Here is a 23,757-nt window from a genome sequence, read left to right as displayed (position 1 = left end):
AGCGATCATTTACACAGGGCTTACAGCTGAAATCATAGTTTCGAAATTCCGCGCCGCGCTACAAGGCGATTTTATTGATGTCATGGCAGCAGCTCCATTTGCGGTGATGAGGTTGCTGCGGCAATTGCGCCGAGATGTGAAAACTGCTACACACTGAAACATTTTGACAGAAGAGGCACAATTAACCCTGAGCGTGCGCCAAGACGTTTTCAGGGTCTTTCGGCGAAAAAAAAAGTGGTAGGCGATCGAAACACGAGTGCTCGACCATTTTTCACCATGGCGAAAAAACGCACTCTGTCCCGTGTCCTCTACGTGCCTACTTGCGCATCATATTCAATTGTGCTGCCAATCGGTAGCCTAGGCTCCTCAGGGCATGTGAGCCAAACATAGCGCAGCACGTGAAACAGAATTTACAATTCTTAAACACCTTTAAATCGTTCCCTCTTCTCTCCCCCCAATGATGCCGTCAACCTAACCGCGCCATAAACTCAAAGTGGACGGCCACTGGCTGATTTGACACCCCATGATGGGCAATGTTACCGCGGCCGTCACAAAATGCGGCGATGTTCGCTCGCTCGCGCTGCAAGTAGCTTAGCATTCCCAGAAAAAAAAAAAAAAGGCGACGCGCGCTGGCGAACAGGTGTGCCTAATCTTGCCTTTTTTTATACATGCTTGTGTAGCTTTCAGCCCGCTCGCTAGTACAGAAAGCACTTAAAAACGCGACCAACCCCATTAACTCTGGCCATACTTGACACTGAAAATTGTTGCGGCAGTCGATTCGTACGACAATGAACTCCTTTAAATAGCCATTAGATGACTACTTGAAAAATGTAGCAGGGTCTCTAAGTTACTGCTGTAAATTTTAGTGCTCATTGAACAACACAGATAAGAGCTGCATAGTCCTAAAATCTCTCCAGGCCAATAACATCTAGGTGGAAATACCAACAGTGTAGTAGACACGCCACTTGGCAGCCTAGCGTCCTTCCTGTCCCTGTCTTTTTTTGCCTTGGTTGCTTCTGCATTCTGTTCATGCTGCTGGGGTTCCCACCAAGACTATATAGCAACTTGCCCAACAAGCCATCTCAACTCAATAACTGAATACTCAACAGAGATTATTTGCTTGAGCTAATGATAATGAAGAGGCAGTTGACAAAAGCCACCTAGCTCTTGGTTGAGCTCACAATATTCATGTATAACCACCATCTGTTCGGAAACTTTGCCTGCTGCAACCGGTCTTGCACTACTGCAATGACATGCGCACACTGCAGTATCTTGAATGTGGTAACTTCAGCACCGAAGCATGTGCCCTACCATAAAACTTTGCTTGATGCATATAGATTGCAACATGATGTGTCATTTCACCTAGCAGGCTCTGCAAAAGCTACAAGTATTGGCCTAACCAGCGATGCTGAAAAGGGTAATAGCTGAAATTGCCATGTGTTGTAGCAGGCCCTTGGTATAAATACCCAACTTGATGTTAATGTCACGTTCATATAGTGCCCGTCTCTATGCGATTCTGCCACAAATTCTAGATGCCTCTTTTTTTTTTTCTGGCTCGGGAGGGGAAGAGGGGACCGTCGCAAACAATACCAACTACAACTTATTTAACACATTGTCAGGTCTGGCAAAAAAATATTCACTAAGTTGTGGAGTCCAAAATATGTCATAATTGGTGAAGTTAAAGGTTATTGTGAGTACTGAATAATTCTTTGTTGCTTTCAGTCAACAGTCTGTATAGACAGAGTCCTTTCCTAACGTGCACTGAGCCAAACGATTGTTCAACACTACCACCATCTTCATGATGGCATGGTGGCTGAAGCACCTCTGGGGTGCCCCAGTGAGATGTGCGACAACCACTCATATGGGGCTCATACAATCGTACGGTGCCATGCCATTGCACAGAATACAACATACGAGCAGCCAGCTGCAAATGTGATAAAAGCATAGCTATTACAGCAGTGCAACTGTGAAAAGAGTTTCGTACTTTTAGTTATTCTTACTTAGATAATTATATTTTACAAAGCAGTGCATTATGAAAGAGCTTATCCCCATTTGCACCCATGTGTGTCATGCAGGATGGCTTTTCATAAAATTTGGCGCTGCCAGCATCACACAAAGAACAAGAGTGGCCCACGCAACGCCAAGTGCATGGCCAAAGTTGATGTAAAAATAAAGCTGGCCACGTTTGACACCAAATGCAGGGACAAGTATCTGCAGAGAGAGGTGCCTCTTTCTGCAGTGATACGAATCGACGACAGGCACAGCCACAGCACCGACTCAGCGGATACTCTGCGGCTACTTCGCGGCACCAGGTCAACAAGGCAAACATTCCTCCGTTACTTCAGCGAAGGCATGACCCCTAGTGAAGCAAGGAGACTGCATGAGAGCAAGCTCTCTATGGAAGATGATGGCCCTGCAAAGCTGGCCAATGCGGCTTTAAATCCACCTCAAAGAACGGTCTACCACTGGCACAGCGTTTGGAGGGAGGCCTGTTTTGGTGGTACTCACATCGACCCAGTGCTGAAACTGGAGGAAAAGGCCTCTTTGTATGCAGCTCAAGGTATGTCTAAACTTGTGGGAGAATCTGTCCTCTACGTAAAACAGTATTCATAAGCACTCATTTTCAATGTGTGAATGGTGAAGTTGTAGCTATGACAAATTACAGACACAATCAGCACAAAACCTCATCTACTTGTGATTCATGCCAGTGGCTTGGTTGTACACTGCACCTGCCAGTCAGAGAATACATTTACCATTATTTTCTTGGGAAGTAAGAAATGATGTATTTACTTTGAAATCCACAACTTTTTGATGAATTTATGTCCCTGTGAAATCAGAAACATCAAATACTTGGAGTAACCTTGAGTATGGCAAACTTAAAGCCCAAGAGGTGCACAGGTGGTCGGAGTTTCAAGCGGCGAAACCAGAAAACCAGATCAGATTGATAGGAAAACCAAAATGATGAAAAAGAAAGGGGGGAAGAAGAACACATACATGACCAGATAAAAGAAATAACGAAAACGTTATTTATTTTCTTTGAAAGTGACACTGACTTATTTTTAAAAGGTTTTTGGTTCAAGACATAAGTTGGCAATCTAGACCAACTGACACGTTGCATCAGCATCAATTCACAGGGAACCAGCATTAATGAAGCTCGCGAGTCAGCCCATGGAAACAAATTGTGAAATATAAAACATGAAAAAAAGAGATGAGATGCCTCATACTGGCCGGCCTATGTTTCAATGTAAGTATTTATCTTCGTCAAAGGCATTTTGTCCTTCTTGGCTGTTACTAGAAAGGATTAGTTGTAAATGTCATTAAAGGAAGTGTTGAAGTTTCGGAAAGCATGACAGCAGCAGCAACCAGAGCTGTACAGAGTGTCAGCCACACAGGTCAATCTAGAGAGGCCATTTAAACTTGGGAGAAAACAAAAAAAGAAAAGAAGCGTAAAGCGCAAGAATGGGACAAAGGAAGGCGATACAAAATGGGCGCTGACTGCCAACTGAAATTTTAATCAACAAAATCAAGGATACATGGATACAAAAAAAAAATGGTTAGATTACAAATCTTCAGTCATGTGCGTCACATCAAATTGATTTTTTTTTTAAACAGATTAAGTAGCGGAGTGCTCACACATATATGGCCCCTTTGGTGGATGGCAAAAGCCTCAAATATCTCCCGTGCGATCCTTTGACAACAGCATTTTAGGACTAACATCCGACAGACGAAGCCATGCTGCAGCCATGCCTAGCACAATGTGTGGCTAAATTACTACAAACACCAATCTTTACATGAATTGACACGATTGCGAGGCCTATAACTGATGCACCGCCCAGTCTGTACCACAGACACACAGCCGCACGAACACTGAATTATGACATATATTGATCACTGGATGAACGGCTTGATATGTTTCTTCGAACAGCGTGCTCCGCTTCCTTCCCGTTCGTTCGCATGGCGGCACATTCCGCCTAGCTTGGTGGCACCGATTGCTCTCACTGTTCAGAAAGATGGTCAGGTATCTTAAACCTATCTTATCCTGGTCCTGGCGCCATACCATTGAAGACTGAGAAGTAGAGCCGAAACAGAGAACACCTTATTTGACAGATGCGAAACTAACAAAAAAAAAAATTCAGCAGATCCCACATACTTTGGGACTTCACATTATGTGAAGCATGCGGAGGGAAGGTGTCCGTGTTGTAATTTTTTTTATTCAGCGACATGTTATGAAATGATGCTAAATATATGTACAAATGTTGCAGGAACAGATGCATATTGAACAGTTGCAGATGTTTCTATAACCAGTTGTTTGCACTTGCACAATGGTGCCATCAGTAACATGAGTATTAGCAACACCAGAAGTGATAAGCTGATATGAAGGGTTTGTGCTTGCAAGGATGGTAGCCCTGGACACTGGTACATAAATCCACTTCTGTGCATGACACCTAACTACAATGCACGTTTACACAACATAAAGGTTGTAGCATTGGAGTAAATATGTAATCTTTATGAGATTGCATAGCCAGCACTGCGACCAAATTTGACGTTTTACGAACATTACGGTCTATTTGAAAAAATAGTTCCGAGATCTAGCATGGCTCTGTGGTAGAATTCTTGATTGCCTCGCATTATGCTTGGGTTCGACTCCTGCTGGCACCCTGACAGATTAATATGTGGAGTTTGACGTCCCAAAACCACCACATGATTATGAGAGACGCTGTTGTGGAGGGCTTCGCAAATTCCAACCACCTGGTGTTCTTAAACGTGCACCCTAATCTGAGCACACTAGCTTATAACATTTTTGCCTGCATCGAAAATGCAGCCGCCGCAGCCAGAATTCGATTCCGCGACGTGCAAGTCAGCAGCCGAGTACCTTAGCCACTAGACCACCGCGGCGGGGCCCTGCTCGCACCCTGACATTTTTCTTTGTGTTTGTCGAGTAAACGCTGCCGCTGTCAGTTTTGTCTTAAAGAGGCCCTGCAACACTTTTTGAGCATGGCCAGAAAATGTTGCCATTTGGTAGAAGAGGCTCCCGAGAACACACGGGCCAAATATTATAGTGCAGCATGCGGCTTGGAATTTGCAATAAATAAATGACCAAAGTCAGCTAAAAATTGCTTTCTCTCGTTTCAACAAATGACGGAGGAAGCTGAAAAATCATTCAAAGGCCATCTATGAGCCATTCGCTGATTTTAACATGGCGCGTTCGGTCCTTACAGGGATCGCCGCGAGAGGCCGCAACTTGTCCCCACGCGCGCTCGCGATCACACAGAAAAGACCATGTATTCAAAGCGGAAAAAAACAAACAAAGAGAAAGTTTTCAATGACAAAAGGCACGTGTGACATATATATATATTTTTTTGCCCATGCCATACCCCCATCGGCTTAGCTCCCAGAGCTTTCGCCGGGATGAGAGCAGAGCGAATGCGATTGCAGCATGACAAATCTTTGCGAGTCCGCTCATACTGGACGTATTCTTAAAATTTTTGCAGCGTTGAATTCGTGAGGCAATAAGCTCTTTTAGTGAATCCATTTCATGGTTACTTAAAAAGGTGTTTCAGAGTCCCTTTAACGTTCATGCGTTACAATGGCCCATGTGTGTTCTTGTCGTTTTTGGGTAGATACCAAGTGTCAAACAGCTGTGGCAAGGTATGTGCCACTGTTTAACTGTTTAACAAGAAGTGTTTAACAATGCATATAATGTTATTTGTGTTTTGACCAGCGTGTCATAATCATCAAACCCTCTCATATTAATTTAGGTTCCCACCAAGTTAAGGAGATTATCACGAGAGCACCCAGACGTAAGCGGCTAGATAGACAGATAGAGATAGATAGATAGATAGATAGATAGATAGATAGATAGATAGATAGATAGATAGATAGATAGATAGATAGATAGATAGATAGACAGACCAACAGACAGACAGACAGACAGACAGATAGATAGATAGATAGATAGATAGATAGATAGATAGATATAGATAGATAGATAGATAGATAGATAGATAGATAGATAGATAGATAGATAGATACCGAAAGTGCATGCAGTACGCAAAGAAATGCTCTGCATTCATAAGGGAATGCGGGCACCTGCACGGGTCCATGCTCTCTTGATTTTGCTCATCTTCCCTGCTCTATCGGATACTAATATGTAACAATGCTCGCTGATGTAGCCTCTTTCCCTTTGTCATTAATCGCTGTGTAGCTGACAGTGTGCTCGTGGAGAATCAATAAATGAAGTACAAAAAGATTGCAGTAAACCTGAACTCCACTCATACTTCAAGGAGTCAAAATATTTTTGCTGCAATTGATTTGTGAGGCAACAAACTCTGACAATGAGGTAATGTTATGATCGCTTGAAAAAAGCCTGCAAGACGTTTTTAAAAGACAAGGTGAAGCTAGAACTAAAACTTACTTTGCAGGAACACTTTGCACTGTACAGAGAGCAAAATGGCCATTAAAAGTCATGCGCCTGAAGATTGTTCTTAAAAGACCACCTGCCATTCCACATAACTTTCCAGGCACTCACATAAGTGTGACTCGTGGTGGCAGCAGTGCCTGCTGGGCAGTGGTCGTGGTTACCCCTATCATGCGACGAGCTCATAACCTCGAGCTGGCAAGGGAGATCGTCTTTGTTGATTCGACTGCCTCACGCGGCACCACCAAATCCACAGTAACAGTGGTGCTGACTGCGACCAAGGCTGGTGCTGTCCCACTCGCAGTACCAATTCACAAGGAGCAGAGCACCGATGGCTACCTGGCTGCTTTCAAGCTCCTCAAGGAAGCTCATCCTCTCTGCTTTGGAGGCCAACCAGTAAGTAAGGGAGTAGGCACAAAATTGTAAATTTTGTGCACAGTGAATTGCTATATATTAATGCCATCCCAATTCTCTACAATAGCATTGTTAACACAAACTTACAAGAGCAACTAGTGAAGAAAATGTAGAGGCCAGTGCTCAATGCGTGGCTTGACTATAATTCAGTATCTGAACTACAGGTTTTCCCGCCCATTTTAATCCAAGTGCCAGCTTAAATAATCTGCTTGCCATTGAAATAATCTGAGCGCTGAGCTATTTAATCCATGTGCCAAACATTTAATCCAAGCGCCAGCTCAATGAGGCCGCATGTCAGTGAGTTTAATCCAATTACCAATGACTAATTAAAGTGCCAGTCATTTTAATCCACGCACTAGAAACACTAGTTTGCCGCTTTAGACAGTATAAATGTGAAAATAACGTAAACATGAAGTCACAAGAAGAACTTTTCCTTCACCTATACATGCTTGCGCTTATGAAATGAAGTGCGCATTGCTATTTCCTCCTAACATTTTGGTATCATAGCTTCAAAATAAAAAAAGAACAGTGTGTGTTAATTGCATTTATGGGTACTAAGAGTATTTGCTCATAGAGTCAGTGTATGGTTCGTCGCTACTGCATAATTCTGGCTAACCATGTACACCATCCCATATGCATAGATTCGTGTCGTCTGCTAAGCAGACGGCTTTCGGCTACTTATTCGCTGATGCATTCGCAGTGGTCTGCTCAGCCCAGTGATAACGGTGATAGACAGATGATCACCAGGGCCTTTCTCAAGCCCTTCTCGCGGCTTTTAGCCTTGGCGACCCTCCATTTTTTATCTAGTAAATAAATAAAGTTTGATTTGATTTGATATTCATTCATTCTTGAAATCAGAAACAACCATTCAAAACTCAAGTTGCATTTGTTTCGGTTCATTTGGAATTAAGTTTTTTATAAAAGCATCAAAAGAGAAACTCTTGTTTTCATATAAAAAGACAACGCTAGTATTCCTGACGCGTGTTTGCTTGAAACACGCGTTCAGCGAATGCACATAATTTTGTTTGAATAAAAGATAACTAATATGAATATAAAATATGACTTCTGTTTTCCACATCAGGGTCACGAGTTTGCGTCTTATGTGCCCTGCAGGACGAAAGCCTCTTAAATGATTTCTAATTTGCTCTGCCCTAATTTATTGAGCATGTACCTGTTTCTGACTCATCACTGCCCACAGTCAAGTTCTTCATACCTTGTTATGCATCCCGGCACTCCAATAACAATATTATGTCTGCCGCATTACATGACCTGGCCCAGACATGTAATGCTATACAAATCTAATTATGAGCTTTGTTGACGAACACAAAATATCCTTGCTTTTTTCTTTCATTGCTATTAAAATGACTCCACCCGGGCCAAGCACTCATCTACAAACTTGTACATAGCACAGTATAAGCACTGTAAACATGGCTCAAGAGAACCACGGAATTTTTGTTTCCTTGAATACTAGCGGTGAATACTAATAATAATGATTTCTTCTACTTTCCGACTATAGTATTTTATATTGTAGAAACTGCATTTCAAATGCATTGCCATTTTTATGCCCCGTATTGTGCTTTTTGTGCATGGATTGAACTGACTGGCACCTGAATTCAAGCCATTGGCGATTGGGTTAAACATGGTGGCACTTGGATTAAAATCACTGGCACATGGCCTGATTGAGTTGACACTTGGATTAAATATGTTGGGGCTTGGATTAAATGTTTGGCACATGGATTAAAGAGGTTGGCACTCAGATTATTTCAATGGCGTGCAGATTATCTAAGCTGCCACTTGGATCAAAGTGAGCGGGAAAACCTGTAGTTTCCTATGGAACTTATGTAACTACTTTTGAAGACATTTCTGAATTTGCATAGTGTAAGTAATGACACAATAGCAAATAGCTCTATTAAGCTGGACCAAAAAAAAAAAAAGTTGTACCAGGACAGAAATTATTTGTGACAAAAACAAAAGTAAACAATACTGCACAGACTAAGCCACAGGAGAGGGTCTTTGTGGTTCTTGTGGGCATTTATAGAAATCACCTACATGCTCTCATCATCATCATCACACATTTGGCTATGAATTCTAATCTTTCCCATGTGACACCATCATTGTGGGTGAAGTGTGCCTGTTCTGTGCAATTCACTCAGGCTAGATAAGCGTTTCTCAAGCTAAAAAATGTGCCCACACCATAGGTCGGCATAGCTTGTGGAACTCTCTCAGGCTCATTCATGAAATATATCAGTCTGTTCAATTTGTCTGCACCACGTGAACCAGTTCTAGATGTTTTGCGTCTTGCCATTCGTTTCAGCGGTGCAGCATTGACAACCTCTGAACCCTGCCATTCATTTCTAAAGGTGCAGAAGAGGTACAGCGCTGGTTCACGATTTTCCCGCCCCTCCCACACTGACAGTGCCGGCTCGGTGCAGCCGCGCGTGCAGCTGAGCAGACGACGCTATACTTTGGTGTAGGAACCGTACCTGCCTCCACTAACACGATGTGTTTTTCGCTAAGAAGTTTGTGCCTCATAAACTGTATGCATAATCATTTGGCCATCGGTCAGTGTTACCTTAACGGTGTTAACTAAGTGAACAGAAATAAGGCCTGCATCAGCACATCGTCATTCGTTTTGGGTGTTGCATTGTGCCTGCACCACTGAACTTGCACTTCACAATTTCTGAACTTTGCATGCACAGCCGTGAACCGGTTTCAATTGGTGCAGGTAAATCAAATGCACCTTGTATATTGAACTTTCCACTCATTGTACTCAGACTCACAAAATTTTTTCTGAGCTGAACTCACCCAAACTCTCGTTCACACATATTTATTTATTTAACAATACTGTAAGCCTTTGTACAGGCCCATACAGGTTCTTAAGCCGGACTCACTCAGACTCAACCGCACCAAAACATTACTCAACCGCACACACTCAGCCTCAGACTCACGGCTGGACCTGAGTGTGAGTGAGTACTACTGAGTCAACTCATGAGTTCGTCAGAATGGAATTAGCTTCTTTGATTGTAGTGTCAATGCTCTTTAACACCAATATCTGATGTAATCGCTCTTCTTGGTGCCGCTTCACACAGCATCTTCGAAAACGAGTTCCGAGTGCTTCCAAACAGTAAAGTCATTTTTCTTGGAGGAGATGTTAAAATATAATAGTCGAGAAATTCCCTGGAAGACTTAGTTTGGGACTGCCAAGGTGCCCCCTTGTGTAATTAAAACGTCTAATTAATAAATATTGAAACGGTGTATGAAAAACACTGCTTTGGAATAATGAATAGATGTGAGTATAAATGTGAATCTAGGTAAGGCTGAGTAATGCTGAAAATGTCTAGGTGGAACCTCAAGCTGGCAAAAGAAAGTGGAACTCACTCAAGAAATATATTTTGCGCTTTAGACACACTCGGACTCAGACTCTCCGAAATTTTGCTTAGCCGAACCCGCTCGGACTCACACTCACTAAAATTTTCTTCAAACAAACTCTCTCGAACTTTGACTCACAAAAATAGTGCTTATCCAGACTCAGACTCATAATGTGAATATGAGCGAGTTCGTGTGAGTTGGCCAATGAGTGAGTTCGTGGACCTATTGCCTGAACTCTCTCCTCTTTTTAAAATACTGGTAACAGATGCAAACTTACACTTGTCTTTAACCTTGAAACTTACCATAAATGTTACTGCTCTCTATAGTTTATTAAAAAGCAAATAGCGAACTCAAATTCAATAGAAAATTATAAGCCAAGGCTATTTATATTTTTAGATTCACCCACGAAAATTGTTCTCACAACATCCACGACTTTTCTATGCCTTTATAACTATGGACAGCTTTCAACTTTATTGCATTGTCTGCCAGGCCCCACAGGTACTCATGAGTGACAATTCGAGTGCTGAGAAGGTCGCCCTGCAACAGACATGGCCGTCAGCAAGGCAGCTTTTGTGCCATTTTCATGTGGCACAAGCGGAGTGGCGCTGGCTGACGACATCTCACAACTCTGTCGACAAAGACCAGAGGAGACGATTCATGTCTGCCTTCCAACTGGCAAGTTTTTTTGCAATGTAGTTGTAGCTCTAGCTCTAAGATACGAAGTGCATTCGTTGCGTCTGCACTTAGTGAACAAATTCACAATGGTCTGCTATTTTAGCATTCGTTTCATGTTTCCAAGATGATGGCGCTGGCATAGCAGCATAGGTGTATAAAAAGCACAGCTGTCCTGCAAGGCTAGTGCATGAATTACCTTCACTTCCTCGTGATAAAATTTGGAGTGTATGCCGCACAAGATGCCCTAATCTGCAGATGACAACGCAGACAGTATTTGTGTCCATTTTAATCACATTTAAAAAGTACACCAGTAAACGTCTGGTGGGTTCAAATGCTTTCAAATGCCATAAAACGAGGCTTGTACAAATATTCAAATGCTTTGAATATTCAAATGAATAATGCAGTAATCAAATTTGATTTGAATCGAAGTTAAATTGCTGAAAATTTTGAATTATTGAAACCGAACAAAATAGGTGTATATAAGTCCACATGTAACACTTTGTAAAGGTGGTTTCACGGCAGTGGAGGGATGCTAAACCATGAAAGCTTTTACCCAAGCATATTAGACCACATGTAAAAGTGGTTTCACTGCAGTGAATTGGTGCTAAGCCATGAAAACACGTAATCAAGAGAAATTCGCACTGCAGCAAAGCCCTACTTCAAGGTTTTAATAAAGAATTACAATGACATTGATTCTGCTTTTTTTTGTTTTCAGTTTAAAAGCTCGTTACACAGATTTATATGCTCTAAGTAAAAAAAATTGAAACGCAGCATATTTTACTGGCTATTACTTAGACTGCACCAAAAGTCGAATGCTGCTACAATTCGAAGTTGTTGCCACTTCCTTTGATGAAAAAAAAATGGCCTTTGCATAGGCCCTGCTTCAATTTTTAAAGATCTGTGCAAGTTTGTTTGGCCATGACAAATATGCCCCTTTTTGTTTATAATATTGCCACGAGGAATTGTTAAGGCGCAGTACAACGCAGACGTTGTTAAAAGAGGAACGCTGACGGCATCGCTACGACTCATGAAGCCCGCCGGAAGGCACGAGCCGGCCCAGCCTGTGCACGAGCTGCTACCGAGCAGCGGAAAAGAAGAGAAGAAGAGGACGACGAGCGTTCGCTGCTTTCTCCCAGCTACTGTGTAGCTCTTTTGGCTTTGGGCACAAGTTCGCCCTTATTAAACCTTGTAAATAGGACGTCCCGGTTGTGAGGTTGTTATATCCGTTACATTTTCTGGTGGAGGAGCTGGGTACATGATTCCGAGCCCCACGCAAGAGCGAAGTCCAAGCACTGACCAGCCGCAACCAGTGGAGCTTACACCGGTGCACCAACGAGTCAGCCGCCGTATCCGAGGAGAGTTGCCAGAATTTGGGCCACTCCCTTCTGTATCAAGGGCATCGGTGACGGAGACAAGCGCCGCCACCACCATGACGAGCCAAGTTACGCCGGCACAACTCATCGTAAGCCAACCGGTCATCCCAAAGGTGTTTCATGGTGACCCATACGAGGACGCCGAAGACTGGTTAGAGCATTTCGAGAGAGTGGGAAATCTAAATCAGTGGAACGAGGAAGGCAAGCTGCGTAACGTCTACATTGCGTTGGAAGACTCTGCACGAGTGTGGTACGAAAACCACGAGGCATCTCTGACGTCGTGGCAAGAGTTTCGGCGGCAGCTACTGAGTACGTTCGCCAACAGTGATCGCCGGGAAAAGGCGGAAGCAGCTCTCCGCACACGGATTCAACGAACGAACGAAACTGTCGCGATGTACATCGAAGACATGTCCCGCCTTTTCAAGCGAGCTGATCCTGGCATGACGGAAGACAAGAAAGTGCGCCACCTCATGCACGGGGTAAAGCAAGAATTGTTCGCGGGACTCATCCGCAATCCGCCCCGTACTGTTGCTGAGTTTCGGTCGGAAGCAACAACCATCGAAACGACGCTTCAGCAGAGAGCCCGACAGTACAACCGCGACGTAGCCGGTGCATCCGCAGGAGTCTACTCAGCAGGCGTCGTGGATAATCTTGACACATTGCGCGAGCTCGTCCGGTCTGTTGTCAGGGAAGAATTAAGGAAACTGCAGTCACCTGATGTCACCCCCGAGCTGTCTCTTGCTGAAGTTGTCCGAGACGAAATTCGACAGGCCATGCGGGAGCCGCGGAGTGATGTGCCGGCGACACGACGGGCGGTAACGTACTCCGAGGTGCTCAGGCGACCTACTCTGCACTGTTCGCCGATCGAGACACCAAGTACTTATGTGCAGACAATGCGCAGCCCGCCTGAAATCGTAGAGGCAACACGCACTCCACCTCGTGCGAGAGAGATGATGCCACGGAAGAGCGATGTGTGGCGAGATGCCACACGTAGGCCCTTGTGTTTCCACTGTGGAGAGGCTGGCCACCTGTACCGATTCTGCCGATATCGTCAAGCTGGTCTTAGGGGATTCGCCATCAATGCACCGTGTCCGCGAAACGGCGAAAGACCTTCCGAGATTGAAGAATACCTATGCTCACGTCGGGAATTTGACCCGCCTCGTCGTCATCAACCACGCTCACCATCCCCTATGCGCTACCGCTCGTCTAGCCCACGTCCCTTCCCAAGCACGTCTAGGCAGCGTTCGCCTAGCCCAAATCCGGGAAACTGAAGAGGGCGACCTGTGGAGGCGAGGCCGCTGGCGACTTGGGATGTGAAGATCCTCCACTGCGGTACGAGCCTGATAACGACGACTGTTTCCAGGTAAAGGAGTGCAGTACAGAGAAAATTACTTCAGACTTGCCGTTGGTGATTGACGGACTAGAGCTCAATGCTTTGATCGATACTGGTGCGGATTATTCTGTGATAAGTTACGAATTAGCGAAGCGACTCAAGAAAGTTCTGACCGAATGGGGTGGACCTCAAGTACGTACTGCAGGTGGTCACCTCATAACCCCTTCCGGCCGATGTACCGCAAGGGTCATGATACGGGGCTTCACTTACGTCGGTGACTTTGTCGTCCTGCCTGTGTGCTCGAGGGAAGTGATACTGGGAATGGATTTCCTACAAGCTAATGGTGCGATTATCAATTTACAGAGGTCGAGCGTGTCCTTTTCGACGGAGCAAGCTTTAAAGGTAGCACGATCAGATGAACGATGTACCACTCCACTGCGCGTCGTCGACGATGATGTGACTGTACCGCCACGGAGCAGTATAATGGTTCTCGTGCATAATGATGCATTCAGCGACTACGAGGGTGTGGCGGAGAGCAACGTGGATGTTTTCTTGAAAAGAGGCGTTTGTGTGGCACGAGGGATTATCCAGCTGCGAAACGGGTGCACAGACATCCTCTTGACGAATTTCGGTAACGAATTCCAGCACATCGCAAAAGGGACGGCAATAGCGTTTCTTCATGAGTTCTGTGAAGTGACAGAAATATGCAGTCTTGAAACGACGTCACCGAATGTGAAACTTCCATCTGATGCCTGCGACACAATATACGTAAATCCTAATCTTTCAGAGATTCAACGTCAACAGCTATACGACCTCGTGCGGGAATTTGGCAGCTGTTTCTCCAACAGTTCAAAGGTACGGCGCACGAGCATTACAAAACACAGGATCATAACGGACGAGACAACCAGGCCGGTATGCCAGCACCCGTATCGTGTTTCCCCTAAGGAAAGGGAAGTCATCAAGAAGCAGGTACGAGAAATGCTTGAAGATGATGTTATCCAGCCTTCTAACAGCCCGTGGTCATCTCCCGTGGTGCTTGTCAAGAAGAAAGATAACACGCTACGGTTTTGTGTCGACTACAGGAAACTGAATGCTGTGACTAAACGGGATGTATATCCCCTTCCACGCATCGACGACACGTTAGATCGACTTCGGTGTGCCAAGTTCTTCTCATCACTAGATCTGAAAAGTGGATACTGGCAGATCGAGGTTGATGAACGTGATCGCGAAAAGACTGCTTTTGTTACCCCGGACGGACTTTACGAATTTAAGGCTCTCCCGTTTGGTCTCTGTTGTGCGCCGGCAACGTTCCAACGCATGATGGACACTGTGCTTTCCGGATTGAAGTGGCAGTGTTGCCTAGTGTACCTAGACGACGTGGTCATCTTCGCGGCTACATTTGAGGAGCACATCAAGCGCCTTCGGTCAGTGTTAGAGGCAATCCGTTCGGCAGATTTGACAATCAAGCCAGAGAAGTGCCGATTAGCTTTCGAAGAGCTTCGTTTTCTTGGGCATGTCGTCAGCGCCCAAGGTGTTCGCCCTGATCCTGATAAGACGGCCGCCGTCGCAAGGTTTCCGGTGCCAACAGACAAAAAGTCAGTACGGAGATTTCTAGGTCTATGTGCGTACTATAGACGATTTGTGAGAAATTTTTCAAAGATCGCAGAACCCTTAACGAGACTTACGAGAGAAGATGTGCCTTTCCAGTGGCAAAACGAGCAACAAAGCGCCTTCAACGAATTGAGAAAGAGGTTAGAAAACCCCCCGATTCTTTCTCACTTTGATGGGACAGCCGACACGGAAATACACACAGATGCCAGTAACATCGGCCTTGGATGCGTTCTAATACAGTGGCAGAAAGGTGAAGAAAAAGTGATAGCTTATGCCAGTCGGACTCTAACAAAAGCAGAGACAAACTATTCGGCCACGGAAAAAGAATGCCTTGCCGTCGTCTGGGCCATCAGTAAATTTCGGCCGTACCTATATGGTAGACCATTCAAGGCAGTCAGCGATCACCATGCGCTTTGCTGGCTGGCGAACATAAAGGAACCATCTGGACGACTAGCAAGGTGGAGCCTCAGACTGCAAGAATACGATATAACCGTCGTATACCGATCTGGCAAAAAACATACCGATGCCGACTGTTTGTCACGGGCTCCTACAGACACACCACTATCAGAAGAAGACGACTTTCCGTTCGTAGGAATTGTCGAGACCACTCAAATAGCCGAACTCCAACGTACAGACAAAGAATTACTCCCGCTTATCGAACACCTGCAAGGAATTGACGTACAAGTACCCCGTATATTTTCTCGAAGCCTCGCATTGTTCTGCCTCCGAGGAAACGTTCTCTACAAGAGAAACTTCAAGCCCAACCGCGAAAAGTTCCTGCTTGTCGTTCCAGCAACTATGCGACAAGAAATACTTCGAGCGTGTCACGATGAGCCCACATCTGGACATTTGGGTGTGACGCGAACGCTTGCAAGGATCAGTCTCCATTATTATTGGCCCAAGCTACTAGCTTCAGTGCAACACTACGTCAAAACATGCCGCGAGTGCCAAAGACGAAAAACACCACGTTCTAAACCAGCGGGCCTTCTACAACCTATAGATCCACCGAAAGCGCCTTTCCGCCAAGTTGGAATGGACCTCCTTGGACCCTTCCCGACATCTTTACTCGGCAAGAAATGGATCGTTGTGGCCACTGATTATTTAACTAGATACGCCGAAACAGACTCTTTGGAACGAGGAACGGCAGCAGAAGTGGCCCAATTCTTCGTACACAAAATAGTCCTGCGACATGGCGCTCCAACGGTTGTAATCACCGATCGCGGAACGGCTTTCACGGCGCAACTTTTGAAGTGCCTGCTCAACATGACTCACACTGTTCATAGGAAAACCACTGCATATCATCCTCAATGCAATGGCCTGACCGAACGCCTTAACAGAACTTTAGCGGACATGATATCCATGTATGTGGATGTCGAGCACAAAAAGTGGGACGAAATTTTACCATACGTCACTTTCGCCTACAATACGGCTGTGCAAGAGACCACCAAAATCACCCCATTTGAACTAGTTTACGGTCGTGCTGTTACCACAACACTGGATGCTATGTTACCAATAGACCAAGATGACTACCCCCCCGATCTTGACGACTTTCTACAAAGAGCGGAAGAAGCCCGCCAGTTAGCAAGATACCGAATACGCCACCAACACCGCATCGATGCCGACCGCTACAACCGAGGAAGACTTGACACGCGATATGACGTTGGCGACAAAGTGTGGATATGGACTCCAGTACGACGACGAGGCCTCTCCGAAAAACTCATTTCACGGTATTTTGGCCCCTACGAGATCGTACAGCGACACAATGACCTCGTCCACGAAGTCAAGCCTGCAGGCCACCTGCATTCGAGGCGACGCAATCCCACGGAGCGTGTACACATTGTACGGATGAAACCGTACTACGACCGATTCCAAACCTAGCCACCCCAATACCTTGACGTACTGCAACCTCATTTTTACAAACTTGCACACACAAAAAAAAAAAAAAAAAAAAACAGCCTCATCGCAAGCATCGGGGCGATGCCGCTTGAGAGGGGGGATAATGCCACGAGGAATTGTTAAGGCGCAGTACAACGCAGACGTTGTTAAAAGAGGAACGCTGACGGCATCGCTACGACTCATGAAGCCCGCCGGAAGGCACGAGCCGGCCCAGCCTGTGCACGAGCTGCTACCGAGCAGCGGAAAAGAAGAGAAGAAGAGGACGACGAGCGTTCGCTGCTTTCTCCCAGCTACTGTGTAGCTCTTTTGGCTTTGGGCACAAGTTCGCCCTTATTAAACCTTGTAAATAGGACGTCCCGGTTGTGAGGTTGTTATATCCGTTACAATATGCAATATATACACTATTACAATTCAATTAGATATTATTCGACCAAAATCACTATTCGCTTCGAATTCACTTCGAACCTAAAATTCCCTATTCGCACAAGCGTACAGAAAATGTCAGCAGCATCAACTTTTATGGACCACCGCTTGGCAATTCGTAGGGCAGACCGCGGCAATCAATTTCCAGATTACAGCGCTGCGCACCGTGCACAGCCTCCATTTCGAAAAACAATTCCTGCGCTCCTTTCCTACACCTGACCAATCCTCCTTTCATGAGCAGTGACACAAATTCGTCGATCGGCGACTTGACGAAGCACGCAGCTCATCGATTGGGTTAAACCAGTCACGACGGCAGGCTACGCCTTTTCCTCCCTTTGAAAGAGAAGAGTGGCGAGACCGCACAAAAATTTGAAACTAGCTGAAACCAATGTTTTAACCCCTGTGAATTCCTTAATAAAGTATTTGCAAAATCCTTGAGGAGGCAGCATGTTCACGGAGCAAAGGTGCACATATTTTTGATTTTCGGTCCTTGGGGGTTGTTTACCGGCCCTTTGAACTGGGGCAAGCATGTGCAGATCACAAAGTGACTTCAATGCAGACAGTGAAGCATGAATCTGTTTTATGGTATAGTTTAAAAAAAGTGAAAATATCCAAATACGAGCACCTCATTGAAAAATTTCCTGCTATCTGCAGGTCATGTATGCAGACACAGCAGAAAAACTTGAAGCTGCCACTGCCGAAGTGAAGGCCCTACAACACGATGCCTTCGTGTCTAGAGTTCTGACATTCTTGCGCCGACAAGAAGAGTGGGTGCAGCTCTACCGTTTGGACGTGTTGACAAGGGGCCACAACACCAACAATTTTGCGGAGGCAACCATACGCGTGCTCAAAGACATTATCCTGAACAGAGTCGAAGCATTTAATGCAGTCGCACTCGTAGACTCGGTGGCTCTGGTGTGGGAGAAATACTTTGAAAGCCGTATCCTCCGCCACCCCTACAGCCGTGTTGCAGCCCATCAACTATTGTACAAGCGGCTGCTGTCGAGAATGCCGAAAGATGCAGCCGAGGCCATCCAAGTCGTAGGCCAGGGACAGTACATTGTGCCTAGTGCGACCCACCCCAGCTCCAGTTATGAGGTCTATGCTGACATAGGACTATGTACGTGTCTTTTTGGTAAACAAGGTGCATTTTGTAAGCACCAGGCTTTGGTGCAGAAAAAGTACGGAGGACTGTTTCCGAATGCTCCGGCACCGAGTACTGACGACCGGTACTAACTGGGACAGCTGGCCCTGGGCGAGAAGTGTCCCCCCAGGATATTTTTCGAACCCTTCCAAGAGGAGGAGCCCAGCAGTAGTTCCAGAACCACGGCAGGTACCAGTGCCCAGCAGGAGGAGCCAGACGAACTCCAAACAATGCAAGGCACCAGCACGCAAGAGGCCACACACCTCGCACTTGTACCGTCGGTGCCTGATGCAGCTTAACTTGCCCAGGTAGGACAAGCCCCTTGAAAGGGCCCTGAAGTACTTTTCAATTAAACATAGGGAATGCTACTGAACAGTAGTCAAGGCTTCTTTTATTCCTGTAAGCATATTATTGTGCTCCACCGCACTCACGAATTTACAATTTCATATTGGTGGATGTCATCATTCTGAGGGCGATTTCAAGATTTCAACACTATTGGTGTCGTATTGTTCCATGTTTGGGACTACAGGTCACCAATTGTTGGTATTAGCAGCACTTCCACTAACAGAATAGTCAAAACAGGTGACAGGAAAACCTTAACTTAAACTAACTCCTCAGCTTGAACTTTATTCTCGAGCAGTTGTCTGCAGTTAGAGAGGAGCAAAATAAATGTGCAGTTCTTGTTGGTGTGCTGTACACTTGAAGTATATTTCTTTCATCACTTTTTGTGCAGGCCCAAGAACATGCATATGAGTTCCTGGAGGTCCAGTTGCGGCGTGTGCATTCTATGAATGCACACAATCCAGCTTACCTTGATATCGTGAAGGGCCTTGCAGAGGAGCTTGCTCGTGTTCAGAACAGCAGCGATGGGACAGGACTGATGCTGGCATTCAAGGCTACCGCTGCAGCAAGACGTCGCCGGGCCCGTCACATAAGGGTGCAACCGACCAGCACTGCTAGGTGTAGGCCAGGGCTTACAAGGGGGTCCAAGAGGGTCCCTACAGGGCACCCAGCAGTTGAGCCAGCTGCCAAGAGAGCAAAGAAGAGGCCCCATTCTTTGAGCCACAGCATAGAGAAAAATGTGCCTGGTGCAACGCTGCACTGAATGGCAGCTGCCTCCCACCAACTGGGCTCACGACAGTTCTAGGCACAGAGCCAACTTTGTTTCAAACATCATTTCTAGGGTTTTATGTGGCGAAACGATGATATGATTGTGAAGCACACCGCAGTGGGTGACTGATGATATGTGGGGTTCCAAAACCACCATATGATTATGAGAGACGCCGTAGTGGAGGGCTCCGGAAATTTCGACCACCTGGGGTTCTTTAACGGGCTCCCAAATCTGGGCACACTGGCCTACACCATTTCCACCTCCATCGGAAATGTAGACACCACAGCCGGGATTCATTGCCACGGCCTGCGGGTCAGCAGCCAAGTATTTTAGCCAGTAGACCACCGCGACAGGGCCCACAGTGGGTGACTTCGGATCAAATTAGGCCATGTGGGATTCTTTAAAGTGAACCTAAATCTATGCGAAGGAGCAGCTCATCGCCACTGCTGCACTTGATGCTTCATCTTTGATTGAACCAAAGCGAGAACGACTCCTCGCACTAGCTGTAATGTCATAACCTTACAATTAGTCACCTTAGCCACAGGCAGAAGAATTTGGCTCTGCACTACTACCTCAGTATCATGCATACAGCCTTGTCAAAGCTGATGTTAAAGAATGGTGCCCACTAATCCGACTAGTCTCTTGGATCCACCAGGTGTGGCCCTCACAAGTCACAATCAGATACTCATCAATGTTGTGCAGTAACATTGTGCCATTCCACCATGAGCGACTTTTGTTTCGCCTTACCGTCAGGAGTAACGAGCTCTTCAATTGCGTTTTTTGAGTGGCGGGGGGGTTAATGTCCCAAAACCACGACACTGACAGTATTGTTATGTGCCGCTTACCTAGAAACCGAAGAAGTTAGAAGACTAGGTGGTGCCTGTCCTGGCCATCGTGGTTGTTTTTAACCGCAGTATTGTTACTATGAATATTGTAAATACACTCGTTTTCTGTCATCTCCCCGTAATATCTTTGGTGGAGGTGCTGGGCACATCAGGAGCACACAACGGAACTTCGCAGCGGGCGTATTCTTGGACAGTCCATCATGCGGGCAGACAATTCTGCTGATTCAGCCCCCGCTATGCCGAATGCACCCAGTCACATTGTCGTGACCCACCTCCGAGGCCCAGGCCCCTTCTGCTGGACTGCTGATAACAGTCAGGTGGAGAAGTGGCTGGCCAACTAAGAGTGCAGCTGCAAGACCAATCGCTGGGATTCGACTCTGATGCTTGCAAACGTCAGGTACTACCTCAGGGGTAGGGCCAGCGTGTGGTTCGACACACACGAGGAGAATTTAAACGTACGTAACAAAAAAAAAAAGACGTATGTAAACAAAAAACATGAAACACCTTTTTGGAAAGCCCATTGCACGCCAACATAAAGAACTCTCGTGCCGTGCCCAAACCTGAAAGGAGCTGCACATGGTTTACAAGATGTCTTAGTCTTGTGCAACATATACGTCGTAACACGAGGCAGCTGGCTGTCCGCCTTTATTTTATCTGACTGAAATCCAATGTTGCCTATGGACACCAATGATGCCTCCTTCAACATGTCCACCCACTGAATACGCTCAATAAGCTATAGCCCATGCCGACCATACACGTCAACTTGTGTGCATTCGGCTAACCGACTCGCAAGCGGGCCAACGATTTCGTTACGAGAGCAGTCATATAAACACTCACTTTCCTCCAGGATTCCTGTGCTGTGGTCTCCAGCACGCTGTATTGGGCTTTTTACAAAGCTACTGTTCTCGCCCTCCGGACCGTACCCTATGCACCGCCAAGTGACCGTCGTGACATAAGAAATTGAATTGTCTTTGTCCTCGTCGACTCAACCCCGTACCAACATCGTTTACGTTGTACGTCTGAAGCCATGTCATACACCGGGCTGCCGCAACGCACATGTATAATAACCACCTCTATACCGTCTGTCTCTGACTGCACCGAGTCGGTGCCTTCACCACCGGAGGGTAACAATATGTGCCGCTCACATAGAGAGGACGAAAAAGTGAAGGACTAGGTGGTGCCTGCTCTCGCTATCCCAGTTGTTTTTACCCGCATTACTGTGACTGTATATATTGTAAATATACCTGTTTTAAGTCATCTAGCAGTAACAATATCATTTATGAAACACCCGTTGGGGCACAGACATATTTTCAGAGAAGGTTTTTGGGCTATGATTCTATTTCGGGCCTTACAAGGTTTTACAGCGAAATACTGAAGTACCCTATGAGGTTCTCCCAGAAGGCACCTCAAGAAACTGCTATTAGCTTCCAGAAAGTGTAGTCGCGCACGTTTCTAGACTTTACCCGTATTTTTCTTGCTCCGACTCGTCTAATTAGCAACATTACAGTGTATTGACAACTTAGCATGGTTTCTTTTAATTAATCTTCTCCATTTTGTTGTTTGCTGTTTATTCTTATTTGATACCTTGCTTGATAGCGGCCAATTGAGCTATTTTGCGTTATGACACGCCGTCCCATTGTATAGTGCACTCATCCTTTTTCTTTCATTCCAATGTGCTGCATCGAGACTGCCACCGCGGCCGGGATTTCAATACCGTAACCTGCAGGTCACCACTAGATGTGGTGGGTTGGTCCTCAGTGCTGTCGGCCCACATCACTCAATGTATAAAACGGTACCAGAACACCACTTGTCACCACCAAGTTCCCTGCAATGCACGCTTATGTGTTAACCCGGCAAACTACCAGTGCTGTCAGCAATAGTATGCCCTTCTGTGAACACCACATCATCCAGTGCATCATTATATGATGGCCAACTACTGAGCCCACATTTTTAGTACCGATGTGCCACTTGCATTTTCAATTTTAGCTCAAAACAACAGAGCCCTACTCTAGTCTCAAGATGGCTGAGCCTAAGTGAAGTATAGTGCTTTCTGGTCAACAGAAAGTCAAATTGATATTGCCTGTGTATGCACCATGCTTCATCTGTGTACTTTACTCACATTGGCATGACAGCATCGTGTCGATAGTGTCCATTTAATATACGTGCCTGCTATGCCGCTTCCACTGAAATTCTAACAAAGACTTTGTGCTTTTTGAATCAATACTTCTTTGCAGACTAGTTGGTTTCATACTTGAAAACTCTGCTTGCAGTGCAAGCTGATGGAAAAACGAGAAGGGGGACAGGAAAGAGTACGCTCTTTCCTGTCTCCCTTCTCATTTTCCCTTCAGCTTGCACTGCAAGCAGAGTTCATTTTGCTTTTCAAAGTTATTACCATGACTGTTCATACATGAACTCACCAATGTGTACATTCACGTATGTCTATGCTTGACGCATGAAGTGTTATCTTTGTTGTGCCATTCTTCTGTAAATACCGTCAGTGTTCTCTCATGGGACAGTTTTCATGTTAATAAATTATTATCTCATGTATTGTATATTTATTTTTGCATGGATATAGTGGTTACAACAGTTGGCAGCTGTGATTTTAGTAAGCTTTGCCCTAATACATTCTTTTATTGAAGAAGCCTCTCAAAGGAGACATCATGCAGAGTAGAGCCGCATGGAGTGCACTCGACAGTTTCATAGAGAAGGGTGGCAGATTATTTTCAGATCACATAATAACACAGTGGGGCGAAAAAAAAAAAAAAAGCGACAACCACAAACGGGCGAGGATAACTGCGAGTCTAACTTGCCTTCACCTGAACACGGGGCCGTATTGCAGTGAAGCCATGAAAAAAAAAAACATCCGCGAAGAGCTCTCCAATAAGTTTAATTCTCTTGTCTCAAATTAGTTCGACTAAAGACAATGTCTTGAGGCTGCATGCTTTACTTTTAGCTTCGACATTGTGGTAGTGAAGCACGACAAGGTTTTGCGCGCAGGCTTTCAAGGATTTTACGATCGCACGCATGTATCACCACTACATTTCTGTCCTTGCTGCCCGAACTCGGTTCGTAGCCTTATTTAAAACGACAGTATCAGAAACGCGCTTTCAATAACAGCATGCTGTCAAGGATTTTACGATCGCAC

At 45.6% G+C, this 23,757-nt stretch overlaps 2 protein-coding genes across 5 annotated transcripts in view; one reads left to right on the top strand and one right to left on the bottom strand.

Annotated features, from left to right (window-relative positions):
• Nucleotides 1-23,757, bottom strand: part of LOC119168753 (uncharacterized) — a 52,956-nt gene that overhangs the window by 28,349 nt on the left and 850 nt on the right. For all 3 annotated transcript variants that reach the window (XM_075865786.1, XM_075865788.1, XM_075865787.1), the window contains exon 2: nt 19,468-19,681. The gene's annotated coding sequence lies outside the window, so the exon portion shown is untranslated. The remainder of the gene's footprint in view (nt 1-19,467; nt 19,682-23,757) is intronic.
• Nucleotides 1,835-23,164, top strand: LOC142765186 (uncharacterized). 2 transcript variants are annotated; one of them, XR_012884081.1, is made up of 5 exons: nt 1,835-2,560; nt 6,522-6,814; nt 10,691-10,876; nt 18,167-18,964; nt 19,390-23,164. XR_012884081.1 is itself a non-coding variant. In XM_075865785.1 (4 exons), exons 1-4 carry the CDS (start codon nt 2,077-2,079, stop codon nt 18,746-18,748), a joined length of 1,545 nt encoding a protein of 514 aa, XP_075721900.1. In that variant the 5' UTR covers nt 1,835-2,076; the 3' UTR covers nt 18,749-23,164. The 2 variants fall into 2 exon arrangements, 1 of the variants encoding a protein (XP_075721900.1); XM_075865785.1 differs by having other exon boundaries at nt 18,167-23,164.

The sequence above is a fragment of the Rhipicephalus microplus genome, chromosome 6 (assembly GCF_043290135.1).
Source record: "Rhipicephalus microplus isolate Deutch F79 chromosome 6, USDA_Rmic, whole genome shotgun sequence".
Classification (NCBI taxonomy): Eukaryota; Metazoa; Arthropoda; class Arachnida; order Ixodida; family Ixodidae; genus Rhipicephalus; species Rhipicephalus microplus.
This window is presented reverse-complemented; position numbering and strand designations above follow the sequence as displayed.

Bases quoted from the DNA above. Each gene is read 5' to 3' on its own strand.
- LOC142765186 (XM_075865785.1), top strand. From the start codon at position 2,077: ATGGCTTTTCATAAAATTTGGCGCTGCCAGCATCACACAAAGAACAAG. The intron at 2,561-6,521 runs GTATGTCTAAAC...ATAACTTTCCAG, and splicing joins CTCTTTGTATGCAGCTCAAG to GCACTCACATAAGTGTGACT. The intron at 6,815-10,690 runs GTAAGTAAGGGA...ATTGTCTGCCAG, and splicing joins TCTGCTTTGGAGGCCAACCA to GCCCCACAGGTACTCATGAG.